Below are 17,697 nucleotides of genomic sequence, written 5' to 3' on the forward strand. Positions count from 1 at the left end.
GCCAGAGTGGGAGATGCTTGAGGCACCCAGTATCCCAGCTAGAGGTCTGTCCTTCAATGGTAAGCAGGGTGGTCCAGAGCAACTTCAGGTTGGCGCATGAGCTACTTGACGTCTCTGCAAGCTCCTCTCAGGGCACTCTGGATGACGGCCGCAACTCCTCCACCAGTGACCGTTGCATCTGATGAGGCTGCGACTCGGGAAATGCCAGCTGTCATACTGGCCGCTCCCTCCCAGGTGGGGCCAGCTGAGGCTCCACTGGCCAGAGGACGACCGCCAAGGTCATCAAGACCAACAAGACAGCAGGCTGTCTCCAATGCCAGCAAAGGGGGGCACCAAGACATAGCACTTGGAAACGCAAGTTAAAGGCACCTTAGCACAAGAGAGACAGTTAACGGGTGATTTTCTGTTCATTTAGGTTTGGTTTATATGTCTGCTAGTGCGGACATCAACACCAGTAATGGTAAGGTCATTATGCTTTCAACGTGACAATGACATTAAATTTGCTTTGGTTCTGAGGGCCTGAGTACACTTCACCTTTTTTCTTTTGGTGCAGGGTGTTCCAGTATATAATGATGGTTGTGAGTGGCTCGATACTTTGCTGCACAGGCATTGCGTGGACATTGGCTGCAAACGATAGGGTCATTTCAGATACCTGGGATGGAGGTGGCAGCCCTGGCATGAGGTGGAAGCAGATCTTTGGTAGCCTAGCAGAAGGAGCGTTGGATCAAGGCGTCCCTGCCTCCCTGGAGGTTACCGAAGTCTGCTTCCACACCCTCAGCATTCTCCTCATCGTGCTCTTCTCACTCACTATTGGATTCATCATCTGTGGATTCATCATCTGTGGCCTGTGCAGCTGAATCAACATCGTCTTCATCCAGTGGGTCCCCCCTTGCCAGTGCCAGATTGTGGAGAGCACAGCATGCAACCACTATCAGTGATACCCGCTCTGGGGGGTATTGGAGTGCGCCCCCTGAATGGTCCAGGCATCGGAAGCACATCTTGAGAAGACCTATGGTTCTCTCTACCACGGGCCTTGTGGAGACATGACTCCTATTGTAACGCTGCTCTGCCTCTGTTCTTGCATGGCGGAGAGGTGTCATGAGCCAGCTCTTCAACAGATAGCCCTTGTCACCCAGCAGCCATCCATCCAGTCGGGCTGCAGCACTGAAGAGCCTTGGCACCTGGGAGTGTATCAGGGTGCCTCACACAGACTTGCAGAATCTGCATCCTGTGGTCACACACTATCTGCTCTTTCATGGAGTGGAATCCCTTCCTGCTGACGAAGGCACCTGACTGACCCGCCAGCGCCTTGATGGCCACATATGTGCAGTCGATGGCACCCTGGACATGGGGGAACCCAGCAATCACTGCAAAGCCTCTGGCTCGCTCAGCCTGGCTCATCCGTATTGTAAAGAACAAAAGTCAATACCCGCCTGAACAGAGCTTCTATCACCAACTTGACGCAACTGTGGACAGCTGATTGGGAGACTCCACACAGATCCCCCACTGATCCCTGGAAAGAGCTGGAGACAAAGAAGTTGAGGGCCACTGTGACCTTCAGTACCACTGGCATGAAGTGTCCATCCACACAGTCAGAGCTGATCTCAGGCCCTATCATCTGACAAATGGAGGTCACGGTCTCCCTTGAGAGGCAGAGCATCCTTCGGCATTGCACCTCAGACTTATTGAGGTAGCTGCATTGCCGCCTGTAAACCCTGGCAGCAGGATAGTGGAGTCTTCTGCGGTCCCTTCCAACTTGGACTTCCTGCTGGCCCTGCTCCCTTGTGCCTGCGCCTGTCCTCCCACAGGTCACTCCCCTGGAAGCTGCATAGGGACACCTGGCCTCCTCTCCCTTCTGCCCCTCTCTTCCTCCTCAGAGTAGGTGCCATCAGCGGAGACCACAATCCTCATTACCAGGGTAATGGAAGGTTGTCTGATACCTGGAAGGATCCGCACGGTCTGAATCCTCTGGGGGCCTTGGAGACACCAATTAGTCCTGAAACAAAGCCTGGAAATGCTAACAATGAAGCCCTGAATGGAGATGAAGCTGCCAAGTACCAATGAGCAACCAGCAACAAACTACCACCAAAACTCCTCACCACTCACAGTGGCAGTGCTGCTGACCCTTTTTATCGCGCCCTTGGATGAGGTTTTTGAAATGGTCGGCTGCCTGCCTGCCCACGCAACAAGTGCAAAGTCACACGAGTAAAGTAAACTACAGCTTACTTTGCCTTTTTAATGGCCTTAACTGGCCTCCTAATTATTGGCGGGTGCGGCTCCCGCTCGCACCCGGCAACCAAAATATCGCGCGAGTGCGCGATGACGTCGAGATGCTCACCCGACATCATCGCACGCTATTTTGTGCTCGAGTATGCCGAGAGCGCGCCCGCATGCCGAGTGAAAAATTCTGCCCAAAGTGTGTGGCAGCCACAGATTGAAAGAAAGAGAACATAAACAAGATGTACAACCAGTGAGGAGATACAAAGTAACTAAACAATAAAGGACAGATTTACAGGTTATGAAAAATTTTAGCAGCAAGTTAAACTATTGAGTCATAGGGCAGAACTTTTCTGTCGGCGATTTGGGGGTGGGACCCGCTCGCCAACGCAAAAATGACGCGGGATGACATCAGGGGGAACCCCCGACGTCATCCCGCCCATTTAAATATTCAGGAAGGCGGGCGGACAGCGCAATCAGTTGTACACCCGCCGACCTGTCAATGGCCAATTGAGGCCATTGACAGGATAATTAAGCCAATTAAAGGCCCTGCCCGTCCAACCTTAAGGTTGGCGGGCAGGCCAGGAGCCCCAGCGGGCTTCTGAAAAAACAAGAAACCTCATCCACCGGCAGGATGAGGTTTCATGTCTGTTTTAAAAAACTTTAATAAAGTTTATGTGACATTTATTAACATGTCCCATCTCGTGTGACATTGTTATATGAGGGGGACATGTTAATAATTCTTTTATTTTTCAGCTTACAAAAACTGTCAGTGCTCTCCCTGAGGCAGCACTTAGTCTCAGGGAGATGTGCCCGCTTTCGCGCGCATGCGCGAAAGAGCACACTCTTGACAGTTGGGGAATCCCTCCGCGCCCCCCCCCCGCACTCAAAATGGCGGCGGGGCCCGTTTTGGTGGCGGCGATCGGCTGCCTGCCTGCCGCCGAGCCGTTGGGGCCCTCCCACCCATCAAGGACAAAATTCTGCCCTTAGAGTGTAAAATAAAAAGTAAAGCACAGTTATGAGATGAAGGCAGAGGCGGTTATGTGAAGATGAATCCAAGCTTTTAATCATTTTCCATGAGCAGCACCACAGGAGGGCAACCAGAAAATAAATAATTTAAAATTTATTTCAGCTTATTTCCAACAGTTTGTTTTAAACCATTTTGACAACTTTCTTTGATCGGCTGGGTAAAAACTGATCCTCTCTCAATTCTAAGCTTGAAACCCTAATGTTCCTTGAACTTTATGCTGAAAAACATCTCATACAGCACCTACTTCATACAGTGTGTATGTTGACATCACTAATGTGATGCTGTGGCTCAGGACAATCTTAGCACCCAATTCTTCAAAAAGAGAGGTTGAAGAATTGAGTTTGGCAGCAAGAGTATATTTCTGACGGGGCGAGTCAAAGTACTTATCCATTTTGTGTATGTTTATTCAGTTTTGTGTCCATATTAAGTAGACTGATGTATCCAATATGTCTAAGCATAGAAGTTTTGAATATACTGCTTAACATTCTGGATAGATCAATTTTGTTGAACTTTGAAAATGTATGGTAAGTGAATACCCATAAGTAATTTAAGTAATTAATTAATACTGGGTCATTGAATTTATTCAAGGCAGAGTTAGACAGACTTTTGATAGACAAGGAAGTCAAGGGTTATGGGGGGGCGGGTAGATGACAAAGTGGAGTTGAGACCACAATCAGATTAGTTATGATTTTATTGAATGGCACAGTAGGGTTGAAGGCTGAATGGTCTACTGCTCCTAAGTCCTATATTCCTATACCATAATGGTGAGGCCTGATCGAGCAAAGTAAATGAATCACAGTTTTGTTACAGCACAGGAGGAGGCCATTCAACCTGTCTTGTCTCTCTGAATGAACAATGCACCTAGTGCCATCCCTCTGTAACCCTGCGCATTCTTTCTTTTCCGATAATAATCCAATTCCATCTGGAATGTCTTGATTGAAGCTGCCTCCACCACACTCAGGCAGTGCATTCCAGATCTTAACCACTCGCTACATGAAAAAGTTTCTGCTCATGTCTCCACTGCTTCTTTTGCCAATTACCTCTTGTTCTCAATCCTTCCTCCAGTGGGAACAGTATTTCCCTATCTACTCTGTTCAGGCACCTCATGATTACTGGCTTGTGTCACAGAGCTATCTCCTGCATAAAACAAATGAACTTTTTATTGTAACAGAGCTTCTTGTGGATCTTGGGATTAGGAGAACAACACACCTTCAGTTGTAAGCAGGCAACTTTGGGAGACTTAATTGTGCTGAATGGAATAGAAGTGTTTTAATTGAAGTATTCCTCATTTCATTGAAGCTTTCCATTTACAACAGAAGAATTTTATTTTGCTCTGGAATTTTGGGCTAATTTTGTTTTATTGAATTCCTGAACCCAAATATGATTGTTTATTACCTTTACCAGGATATTTCTGGGGTCTACCTCCTTGGATTTTCTGCTAGCCTTTGTTAAATCCTAGCCTTTGTTTTTCTAGGTTCTATTTCTTAAAATCAATTTAGATACAGTGGTGAACTCAGAAATAATACTTGAATCCCTATCTACATACTATGTAGCATAGTTTTGCTATGAGGCCTTTCTGTCCAAATATTTTAAATTTGCACTCTTACTAGATGATTTTTGCTTTGTCATTGCTAAAGGGGCCAATATGCATTTGAGGCCCAGAAAATCCACTTGATATTAACCAAAATAGTGGTACAAATACGAAAAGCAAATTAAACAATGCTAGATTATTTCAAATATGTGTTTGATTGGAATCTTTGTGTACTTGATTACTAACAATAAATCAAAGTGTTACATTTGTATGCTGCCAGATTAGATCAAAATTAAGATAAAATGAATATTTAGAAATACTGCAAGCAATAAAATAACCCAAACTTGTTTTCTGTTTAAAGATTTCTAGTTGTTAAATTTGGCCCTAGCTAAATACAATCAGATTATTTTGGTTTAAAATTACATTGACATTCCTGTCCTTTTTTTGAATAGCTGGATTTTTAAAACAGTTTTTTTATAGATAGGATTTTGTATGTGTTGCATACACTTGGTCTGGTGTACTCCTTAAATAATGAGTTGAGACATAAAAAAATCTCTTTTTTTCAAGTTTGTATTGTATTTTTAATATTGGAAAAAATTAGATCAGGTACTTTTACATAAAACAGCTGTTTGGCCTAAACAATCAACATTGGTGTTTATCCTCTGTGAGCAGTAATCCTAATCACATGTGCCTTCATTCATCTTCAAGTACCAGTCTAACCTGAAACGTTGACATGTTCACAGCTTCAATCTAGCAGTATTACAACATTGAGTTTAATCCAAAAAAGGCATACCACATCCATTTTATGTACTGTAAGGTCTTCTTAGGGCATGAAATGTCAAAGTCTTATGCTAACTTTGAATATATTAAGCTTGTTGTCTAACTCAGATGCTGAGAACATTAAAGTGAGGGATGGACAAAAAATTGTTAATGATACAGCCAGGCTCTGTGAACTAACGCTGATCATGATACTAAGCTTGATCAACTGATTTGTAAAAGAGCTCTCATAAATGGAAAAAAATTCATTAACTAACACAATCATAGAAAATATTGTAAAGCCCTACCTTGGCATCGTGTCACTTGTCAATATTGTTTTAGGCATGTGTTTACATTGTTTCATCTGCTCGAATTTGACACGAAGATCTTTTTTATTGATATATCCTATTTTGTATTGGCTTGAGGTGAAACACCTGGCCCTTTGGAATAAGCCATTAGTTCTGGACTGTAGGTTTTTGTTTCCCAAAAAAAAACCAAGCTCTTGTGTGTATTTATATAAGAACAAAAAACTACTGCGAATGTTGGAAATCCAAAAAAACAGAATTACCTGGAAAAACTCAGCAGGTCTGGCAGCATCGGCGGAGAAGAAAAGAGTTGACGTTTCGAGTCCTCATGACCCTTCAGCAGAACTGAGTGAAGTTAAGAGAGGGGTGAAATATAAGCTGGTTTAAGGTCACCCCCCTGGCGGCATTCCGTAGGGATCGTTCCCTCCGGGACACCCTGGTCCACTCCTCCATCACCCCCTACTCCTCAACCCCCACCTATGGCACCTCCCCACGCCCACGCAGAAGATGCAACACCTGCCCCTTCACTTCCTCTCTCCTCACTGTCCAAGGGCCCAAACACTCCTTTCAAGTGAAGCAGCATTTCACTTGCATTTCCTCTAACTTAGTTTACTGCATTCGTTGCTCCCAATGTGGTCTCCTCTACATTGGAGACACCAAACGCAAACTGGGCGACTGCTTTGCAGAACACCTGCGGTCTGTCCGCAAGAAAGACCCAAACCTCCCTGTCGCTTGCCATTTTAACACTCCACCCTGCTCTCTTGCCCACATGTCTGTCCTTGGCTTGCTGCATTGTTCCAGTGAAGCCCAACGCAAACTGGAGGAACAGCACCTCATCTTCCGACTAGGCACTTTACAGCCTTCCGGGCTGAATATTGAATTCAACAACTTTAGATCTTAAACTCCCTCCCCCATCCCCACCCCCATTTCAGTTTCTTCCCCCTCCCTTTTGTTTTTTCCAATAATTTATATAGATTTTTCTTTTCCCACCTATTTCCATTATTTTTAAATCTATAACTATAATACCCTATCAGTCTTTCCACCCCACCCCCACTAGAGCTGTACTTTGAGTGTCCTGCCATCCATTCTTAATTAGCACATTCTCTTAGATAATATCACCACCTTTAACACCTCTTTATTCCTTCGTCTGTAACATCTTTTGATTATCTGCTCCTTTCACTGCTTGCTTGTCCCTATAACCACCCCTCCCCTCCCTAAACCAGCTTATATTTCATCCCTCTCCTAACTTCACTCAGTTCTGCTTGAAGGGTCATGAGGACACGAAACGTCAACTCTTCTCCGCCGATGCTGCCAGACCTGCTGAGTTTTTCCAGGTAATTCTGTTTTTGTCTTGTGTGTATTTAACTGATGAGAATCACGAGGATGATCATCATAACCCATCTGGTCACTGACGAAAGATCTTCCTAATCTAGTTTTCCCGGCTGAAAGCCAGCACAGTCCATGTACAATGTATTCTGAAAGCATTGAACCTCGCTTTTATGAGGGTGACCTTTCCTGCCGTTACTTCAGGAAAACAGCGGAAATCCCGAAAGAAAGTTTTTCCCGGCGTTTCCGCCTAAGTTGCGTCAGACAAACGGGCGACCTGTACGGTTTGATTTAGTTCAGGTCCAGCTCTCCTCTGGTTGGAGTTCAAATTTAAGAAGTCAAGTCTGAGATGGTGAAGGCATGATGTACATTTAAACATGGGTGAAGAGAGATTGCAATTGTAGTTCTTATTGCGAATCATTTAAAGTTACCGAATCGCAATATAAGTAATAGCCAATACTGTTTTTATAAATGACACATGTAGATTTTTGTAATCACCACGATGGGTATAAAAGGCCCAGTTTCTACATGATCTCTTTACATGTTCGTTTAGCCTTTCATTGCGGCGGCTCATTAGCAGTTTTGTGTTGGTTAAGATTGTCCATTACTCGTCTTGTGACTTTGAAGAAAATCCAGTTTCACTGCTAATAAATGACAATTGTAGAATGGTGAAATGGTTACGCGTAACCCTTAGCAAGATGTTCACGGCAAGGCTGTTCAATGGGATTAAAGGCATTTCGAGATTAATTATAAATAATTACATGTCAGCGGCTTCTCGTAAAACATGTCATTCTATCTCTAATCTTGGCATTAAATTTTAGGTGAATGTATGCTGTGAATATTTCTGTGCATTTAGTAGCCGACCTCTTGAAGGAGCAAACTCGGAGTAGCCATCCATTCAAGAGATATAATTTTGTTAAAATGTTGGTAGCTGAAAACTAACCACGTGGAGATCCTGTGGCGAACCCAAAGCTGTCACTTGGCAGCGTTTCATGAGCCCAACGATGTAGGGGAAAATGGTAGAAATCTTTTCAGGGGCGTCGATGAACCCGGTTTTCACCTTGGTTTGAGTACAGCGCTTCTATTTTGGAGTTGGGATCGTCAACAAAAAGTCTCAACTTTTCTAACGTAGCTAACAAACCAGCCCTTGGATCCTTTTCGTGTGTGGGGGTGGAGAGGCGGGTTCGGATTAGGTTTTGAACAATTTTTATTTTTTTTCCCAGAAAAAAAAACCCCGCTTTTTACTATTTCGCATTGTAAGAGTTTTAACAAGTGTGGAACGGATCCAGATCTGGAAGTAGCTTTCTGTCTGAACACGGATGGAATGTACTGAGTTCGGTTCGAAGTAAAGCCCTCTCTCTATTTCAGTCAGCGGGATGGGGATCGCTGCTGCCAGTAGATTTCTATACTCAAGCGTGCAGCCAATAGGAGCAGCCAGCGGCGGGACACAATGCTGAACTGCCAGTGAGCCGCCGCCGTCAACGGAGCTTGTGCTGAGGCGGCCAAATAGTTCTCCAGGGACTATTTGTCCATCACTATTAAGGGGATTTGACAATGAAGGATGGCAGGAAGGGAGTATCCTCCTTATAGGAGCTGAGCCAGTTGTAAGTCTCCCTCTCTCTCTTTCTCTCTGTCTTTTGTTTGGGTCGATGTTGGTTTCGGAGCCGAGAGTCGAGCTCTCGTTTTATTTGGAGAGTTTCTGTTTTAAAAACGCGGGCTCGCCGACCGTCCTGCCGCCGTGATATTTTATCTTGGGGAAGTGACTGAAGGGTGGACTGTTCCTGAGCTCCAAGCCCCCGGACCCGCCGTCTCCATCTTCAAAACGGCGGCCGGCGCGCGAGCGGACGGTTGGTGCTGGGAGGGGTCATGGGGTCACAGCCCCTTTCTCCCCCTCTCCCCTCCCCTTCCTCTCTCCCCTCCCTCTCCCTTCCCCGTGGGGGGGGACACCCTCCACCTTCCCCTTAGGGATATAGACGCTCCCCATCTCCTGCCGCATGGGGTTACAGACCCTTCACCCCCACCTTCACCATGGGGACACAGACCTCTCAACCGTCCACACAGGGACACAGCCTTCGCCCCCTCCCCTCCTATGAAGGCACAGTCCACTCCCCAAACCCTCTTTCCCCCTCCCCAATATACACACACTAACACTCCTCAGCACTTCTGATGTGTCTCCTTCTTCCTCAACTGAGAATTCCATTCCGTTCCCCCCGCCCCCCCCCCCAAGTCAACTCAAATTTTGACCCCGTCTGTTCCATTTTCCATAGTTCTCGCTTTGCCTCTTTCCATTCCTCCCAGAGCTAAGATAGGGTCCCCCTTTTCCTCAAATTCCATCTCCCCAGCCTCCGTATTCAACAGATCATCTCCCACCACCTATAGCATCATACCATCAATCACATCTTCCTCTGCTCTCATATTTCAGCATTCCAAAGATACTGTCCCTCCAGCATCTTTGCCTGGTGCAGTCTTCAGTCACCCCAGAAAACCCTTCCCTTTCTGATGACATCTTTCCATGCAAGACCAGGAGATGCAACACTTGCCCTTTTATTTTACCACCTTTCTCCTCAACGTCAAAGGCTGCAAACACACCTTCCAAGTTAAACAGTGATGTACATTTACTTTCAATTTAGTATACTGTATTCACTGCTCATAATGTAGTCTGTTCTACACTGGGGGGACCAAACCCAGATAGCGTGACAGTGGAACGCCTATGTTCAGTCTTCAAGCATGACCCTGAGCTTCCAGTTGCCTATCATTTTAATCCTCCACCTTGTTTTTGCACTGGCATCTCTTGCTGTCAGCCTCCTGCACTGTTCCACTGAAATGCAATGTAAGCTCAAGATACAGCCTTCTGGACTCAACTTTGAGTTCAACAATTTCAGACCATAGGCTCTACCCCCCTTTTTTCAATTTTCCCTGTAGATTTGAGTTTTGTTTTTCCCTTTTGAAGGGTGGTTGTTCCTCATTCTGCTTTTCACATGCCCTCTGGGCACATCTTCTGTTTGTTTCTTTTTATCCCATTACCACTCCCTTTGGCCTTACATCGCCAAGTCTCTTGTCATTTAATCTCTCCTATCTTTCACCCTATCACAGACCATCCATTTTGTTTCTTTCCCACCCTCCTTTTATTTGCTTGAAACCAACTTTTCCCAGTTCTGATAAAAGGTCATCGACCTGAAAAGTTAACTCTCTCTCTCCGTTTGTTCTCTTAAGCTTCCAGCCATGTTTTATTTTACATGCAAGTTGCTTATAATTGACATTGAGGTTTAGTTTTGTATTTGGATATCATTATCCTGTAATAGGTGGAATTGCATTTCATATTTGTGAATTTCCTTATTTTGGGAAGAGGGCATGCGTTTGCAAATTTTTGCCTTTGTCATAGGCTAATTTTCATCGGCTGTCTCTCTTGTGTTTATATTCACTGATGTTTCAAGTCATTTTACATATTGAAACTTGATTTTTGCAAAAGTGAGGATCACATGGAAGTTTCAGTTGGAATTTAAGAATTACATTATCTGAGCTTTTTTACCAATTTGTAAGGAAATTGAGGGACATGAGAAACCAACCTTAAATCTCTATCGGCAATTGGACTTAAAGATGGATTTAAGAAATGAGCATTTTTGGGGCATCGCTGGTTGGACTTCCAAGCGTTGTGCTTTCCCAAACAGCTTTTAACTTGTGGATAATTAAGATTTTGTGATGAATACCAATTTTACTTCTTCATTCTTTATGTATTGAGATCCTGGTGAAACAGATTTTCATAATCCATATAATATTTTATAGCTACTAATTTTGTTTTCCATTTTTCTTGTTATAGATGGAAACATTCTAGTGTATTTAAGATGGACTATCCTTGCTGTATTGAAATTCCGAACTTGGTATAAAGAAGTTGTTCAAATAGCATTTGCAGAAAGGAAGCCCTTTTCATTTCTGGAGGTGGTTCTTCATTTAAATTGCAGTAGGTGACCTGGATTTTTATTGGAGATGATGAAATGTATATAGAAGAGCATTGCAGGTGATTACTGTAGATCGATTTTCTAATTGCCTTGAGCAATGAATAGGAAACAATGAAGAACTAATGTAGCACAACTTTCAGAATTTCAAAAATCTGCTGAAGCTTAAGAACACTTCAAGGAAAAATGCAGCTTAAATGGTTAAAAGTGCTGTTGCCAAAAATAGATTATCTTACAGGGAAGAAGAATTTTGCTTATAATGCTTCAGAAGTTTCAATAAAATGTGGTACTGGAAGAAAGCAGACTGCAAGGAAGACCGTAGCAATCAAGAGTTACTTGAGTGCTAAAAAGCAGCAGTCAAAGGAAAATTTGAGATTAAGTAAAGAGAGAATAGAAATCTATGATCATATAGCAGGATGTGGACAAGAAATAAATGAAATGTTAATGTTTTGTGTTAAGTGCAAAGATATCAAGCAGTTCAGCTTTACAGAACTTCTGGAACACTGCCAGCAAAAACATCCAGAAGACAAACCTGTATTTGTCTGTAGCAGATGTGGTTTCACTGTTGATGGTGTGGAACAAATGAATGTACATGCACTTTCTCACAAAATGGACAGAACGTTAATCACAGAACTCAGTGACAGCAAGGAAGATCTCTCCTTGCCGAGAGAAGCGAAACTACATAAAACTAGGCATGTAAAGCCTGATACTTCGTATTGTAATAAATGCAGGTTTTCAACAAAAGATCCACTTCTTTTTCAAAAACACATTCTGAGACATGAAGAAATTCAGTACAAATGTGGACGATGTGATCGTGTTTGTTACACTAGGGGAGAATTCCAGCGTCACTCTGTACAGCATACTGGAACATTTCCTTTTAAATGTAGGTATTGTGATTATGGCGCAGTCCGAAAGGATTATGTTGTGAAACATACCAAGGGAGTACACAGAGACATCATAAAAAATGGTGGATCTGCGCTTGTTCTACCAATGAGGAAAGGCCATAAGAAGAAGGCTTTCTCCAGACCCAAGAATATCATCAAAGTTACACAAAATGAGAATTCTGCTAACATTAATCTACATGATCACATGGCAAATTCAGCAGCTTTGACTTCTAATCCCAATAGCACTTCTGTGCAAGTGCAAGACTTGGATATTGCTGATCTTCCAGAGACAGGTATAAACAGTGCCAATGAAAATAAAGGTGTGGATAAATCAATTATAGAACATATTAAACATCTGAATTGCTCTCCCACTGATGCGAGAAAGATTCAGCTACAAGTACTTGCATCTTCTAAACACACTGTTCAGCCTGGTACACCATTAACACTGGTTGCTCCAGCACAGATGGTTATTCCTTCTAACTGCTTGGCTCAGCTAATCGAAATAAAAACTGTTAACGGGAAACAACAGTTGGTGTTCAAACTAATACCACAAGTTTCTACAGCTGGTGCATCAGGAATGATTACACTTCCAATGCAAGAAATGCAACATGTGGATACAGAAATGGCTCAGCCACAAAAGAACAGTGTGTCAAATCATTCGTCTAAATTAATGACAAAAATTGTAGATCATAATGAATTACCCTGTGTAGGTCCTTTGAATGAAGTTGTTGATGCTGATCAGAAGAATATGGGAATAAACACTAAAATGGTCTTTTCAAATCCTCAGTCTTCAGTTGATGTAGAATCTATAGGTAACAATTCTTCCATATTGGAAAGTAGAAATGAAAGTAGCCCAAAACAAAACCAGAGTGTAGTTGTAGAACAGCCACAAGGCAGTGAACCAACAGAAACTGACCTGACCTGCTGTTCACAAAAGGATGCCCTTGCATCCCCAGATGATTTGGATGAAATGACGCATTATCTTCAGCAAGGGGCTTTAGGCAGCCAAACCACTGTGAAGGTTTTGAATGCAGATACCCAAGAGATCCTGAATCAAACTAATAAGGAGTCATTAACTTTTTCTGAATCTAAGGAAACACAAAAAAGTACAAACTCTTACTTAGCTTGTGAAGTTGCTGCCAGTAAAGGACAGGAATCTATTTCAAAAGGACACCAGTTTTATGTATCGAGATTCAATAATAAAAGTACAGATTGTATTGAAGATGTTATGTCTGTTGAAACAACTTTTGAGAAATCTTTTGTACAGTTGCCCAAGGCTGTGCCAGGGTTGCCCAATAAAAGTTTCCATGTGTGTGATTCTCAAGTATTGATAGACTCCAGTTGCAAAATTACTAGCAAATCAATTGAATCTTTGCCAAATGATGGAACTAAAGCCAGTACACAGCTTTGTATCGCATCTCGCCGTAAACCACTTGATATTAGTAAGGCTTCACCATGTCAGCTATCCCCCACCTCATCCAACGATGATACAACAGTAGCTTCTAAACTCAGTGATCATCAAATTACACCTAACTGTTCATCTGTAAAACAAACCATAATTATACCCAAAAGTATGTTTCATGCAGAATATTTGAAATCTCAGTGCACTGGTATTGTTGATAAGGAACCCAGTCATCCTGAAGCTTGTAAAAGTACATTTGAAAGTCATAGTATGTGCTCTGTTGTGGTAGAGAATCATAGTATCACATCTGCATCTACTCAAGATCAAGATGAAGCCCATTGTGTTAGCAATTTATATTGTACATTGGGAAAGTGTGAAAACAGCAGAACGAAACCAGACTTGCCTCATCAACAGTCAAACACGTGGAAGCATAGAAAAATTAATGCAAACGATAATGAAATTAATTTTGTAGACTGCAGTCAGTATTTGGGTACGAAGATACATGATCAGTCTTTGCAAAATAAAGCAATTGGTCTAAGTGCAACAGGAGCTGCTCCTAATTTGTTTACCGATGTGTCTTCAAACATTGCGGCATTCATGAATGAAATACTGTCACCATTGCATGATAAAAGTGAATTAACTAGGGAGGACATATCACAAGACATTGCAATTAATACAGACTTCGGTGATTTCTGTAACCAGTGTGATTTGGATACTGCCAAGTCCATTGAGGATCCTTCGGTTGAAAAACAATGGCCTATAATTTCTTCAGTGTTTTCTCTTAGTTGTGGTACTAATAATGTTCCAGACAGTATTCGATGGGATAATGACCAAGACAACAAATGTACTTCATTCACCTCTGCTCTAAACCCCTCTCAAAGTAACCTATGTTCTCAGATTCAGGCAAATAGTAAAAGTCTCACAATCCAGCTTGAGGGAAAAGAACATACAAGTGAATCATTAAGTCACAAGAATCCAGTGTGTGTGCAAACTTCTAAAAACAGAAACCTCAGTACAACATCAGGTCCATCAGTAGTGGATGGAAACCCATTTCAATTATCCAGTGGTGTTAACTTGACTGAGTATCTTTCGTTATTGCCACCATTGGCTCCTTCTATGCCTCCAGTGTCATTTATTGAGATTCAAGGTAGCTCTGCAAATCTGTTCCAACAGTTTGTGGACAATGTCCATGTTATCCAGGGTGCACATAATCTATATTCTAGTGAGTTTTCTTTAAATCAAAGCAGTGCCAATGTATCTTCGGGACTGTCTTCCACAAGTAATAATATTACAGCAGTGCAATGTTGTGCACAGATGGATAGCTTTGGTATGACACAAAACTACCAAACTAAACCCTTCTCGTTCCCCAAACACACTGTTTTTCCAAATCTATCCTCAGTAAGTGTATCCTTTCAAAATAAATCACTTGAAAATGCTTTATCTTCAGCTATAGGTGGAGTTGATGAGCCTTCAGTTTTTCACAACTTCAGCGATGCCTTTTTAGTTACATCTGCTCCCTCTGGAATAGTGTCAAATGCTTTTAAACAGCAAGTTTCAACTTTTAATCACTTGCCAGTTGCATTTTCAAAAACTTGTGAACCAAACACTAGCAGTTCAGGGGGATGTTTCTTTCACCAGAATGTTTCTCATTCCTCAGAAAAACTACAAGATGACACACCTACAACTAGTGCATCCTCTTTGAAAGTCTGCCAACAGATTAGTTTGCAAAGCAAAGTCCCTTTGTTTCCTTCAAGCTGCAATTCAAGTGCAGATCCTAAATACGTTAACTGCACTGATGTCACTGAGAAACTTAAACATACACCTTCTAGCCTTGGCAAAACTGTGCAGCTCCCAGAGCAGTTAACACTTCCATCTACAGCAAAACTACAGAGTATTTCATTGTTAACGTCATCTGTTGTAGACAACAAAAGCAATCATACCAAAGTTCAATTAAAACCTTCTAGTAAAATCAGCAAAATTCATTCTGTTTTACCTCCTTGTATCCATCAAAGCAGATGCTTTCATAAAGCAGTAGAAGATGCATCTAGCCAGACTGAAGAGGCTGTAGATTTTGTTAATCTTGAAAATGCTGCTGAAATTGAGAACATTGTACCAAACTCTCCTTGTGAAAATGGTTCTGGAAATAACAGTGTGGGACAAGATATGCCAAATCTCCTTTTTCCACAACCGCAGTCCAAATCAGATATTACTTCATCCTGTATTTCTGCATTTCCTCTCAGTTCCACAAAAAGCCAAGTTAATCTTGAAAACACACCACCTCTTCATTACCTAGTAAAAGACACTGACTGTTCTAAACATGAAACAACTTACAAGGTTGTTCCAAGTGGTATTGTGCTTAGAGTGTTGAATGCTGCTGATGATTCCAAACAGAAAGCTTCTACTGTAAATTATCAATCTGTCAACCAGTCACAAAATCTTCAAGTATTGTGTTCCGCACCAGTTTCATGTAGCATGGCAGGAAGTTCAGAACTGCAAGCACCAGCTGTGAAAAAGAAGCGCAAAGTTTGTGCCAAAGTCGATTCGATAAATTGCTCTTCTAAGGTGAAATGCCAGGAGAAAAGTAACCAAGATCAATCTTCTGTTTCAGTTGACAGACCAAACACATGTAACACTATTTCAGTTAAGACAGCTGCTCGTCAGAAATCGCGACCCTTAAAGTCCAGCGTAGGTGAACCTTTGAAACGCCGAAATACCAGAAAAACAAAACCTGATCTCTCACAGAATAATATCTTATTAAAAAAGATAAAAAGGCAAGATGGTCTTATTCCTATTGTTACCAATGACAGTGAGATATTAAAGACTGCCCGCAAACTGAGGCTCAAACCATTCAGTGAAAATCAGTTGGTAAAATGCCCTCGTCGCAATCAGCCTGTAGTTGTGTTAAACCATCCAGATGTAGATGTTCAAGAGGTAGCTAATGTAATGCAAACAATAGGGAAGTACAGAGGTCATGTACTCAAGGTGGTTTTATCTGAGAGAACTGTTATTTCTCTTAATTTAAAGGAAAAACATCAAAGACAGGAATTTGAAAACAGAGGTATTTTATTTGACAAATGGCATAACTGCAAGGTAGTTAGTCCAGTGAAGGAAAGACATATGTTGAAAATGAAACTAAAGAAGATTCATAAAAATAATTATCAGATAGTAAAAAATGTTCAGGATGAGCATTTGCAGTTTAAATTTCACTGTTGGTTTTGTGGGCGGATGTTTCGTGATCAAGAAGAATGGATTGCTCATGGACAACGTCACTTAATGGAAGCCACCCGGGACTGGAATGATGTTGCTACTGTTCAAGAAATTACGGAAAGTGAAGCTGAAGTATTGAATGTGCAAAGGAAATCAGATATAGAATGACAGATCAGAGGAACTTTGGACCTTGAGGCTGAAGATTCAGAGGTGGTTTTGGCCCAGAATGTACGAGTACACAGAAGTTCAAAATGACAAGGACTTATTCATTTTGATTCATCTTTTGGTTTGAAGTCTGTGTCCTTTTTTGACTTGTTGCTGTAAAATAAAATTGATCTTTTGCAGTGAAAGATAAGCTGACTACAAACTGCTGTTCCTTGGGTAAAGTATGGGGTAAAGTTATATCAAAAAGGAAACAATATTGTTTGTCACTAAAGATGTACAATTGTAAGGAAAATCGGAATGTTCTAGTGTGATTGTACCAATTGCAAAGATATATTGGGGGAAATGAGGTATTAGAATTTGCAGATTTATTTAATTTTCACACTGCTAACTTCTACTCAGTTTTAATATTTCACATTTTGTAGATATGAATGAAACACTATTGAGAAACAAGTGCTATTGTATTTTATTAAAAAAGCAGTGTAATTTTATTAACCCATTTAAGTATTCTTGTCAAATTAGAGTGTATAGGAATAGATGATGTGTACAGTACTACTTGTGTACCAGTAGATTAAATACTACAGTAAATTGTGCTCAGAAAATTGATACTTTTTGCATATTGCTTGTTTGATATTTGTCTTAATAAAGAAAATGAGATGAAATTTTCACAACTGCTTTGAAACTTTGTCTTACATACTTCTCACTACGCAATAATACTTGAATTCATCAATAGTTAATACTCAAGGTTCCTGCCAGCATATAAGAGATTAGGGAGCTTTCAAAGTAATTCGATCAGAATTTTTTAAAAATGGCTGCCATCCGTTAAATACTTCTGTATCAATTCCTGAACCCTGGAAGAAACCTTGCTTTTTTTTTCCTGAAATAATTTTATGCCCTTTTTTATCTTAATCATTCATGGGATGT

At 41.7% G+C, this 17,697-nt stretch overlaps 1 protein-coding gene across 1 annotated transcript in view; it reads left to right on the forward strand.

Moving 5' to 3' along the window:
• znf518b (zinc finger protein 518B) overlaps window positions 1–17,444 on the forward strand; it is a 38,789-nt gene extending 21,345 nt beyond the window's left edge. The window contains exon 2 of the mRNA XM_078554151.1: window positions 10,983–17,444. Within this exon, the coding sequence (XP_078410277.1) occupies window positions 11,305–16,779 (5,475 nt within the window). The 5' untranslated portion in view covers window positions 10,983–11,304 and the 3' untranslated portion in view covers window positions 16,780–17,444. The remainder of the gene's footprint in view (window positions 1–10,982) is intronic.
• Window positions 17,445–17,697: the final 253 nt, after the last annotated feature.

Source organism: Cetorhinus maximus, chromosome 1 (assembly GCF_964194155.1).
Source record: "Cetorhinus maximus chromosome 1, sCetMax3.hap1.1, whole genome shotgun sequence".
Lineage (NCBI taxonomy): Eukaryota > Metazoa > Chordata > Chondrichthyes > Lamniformes > Cetorhinidae > Cetorhinus > Cetorhinus maximus.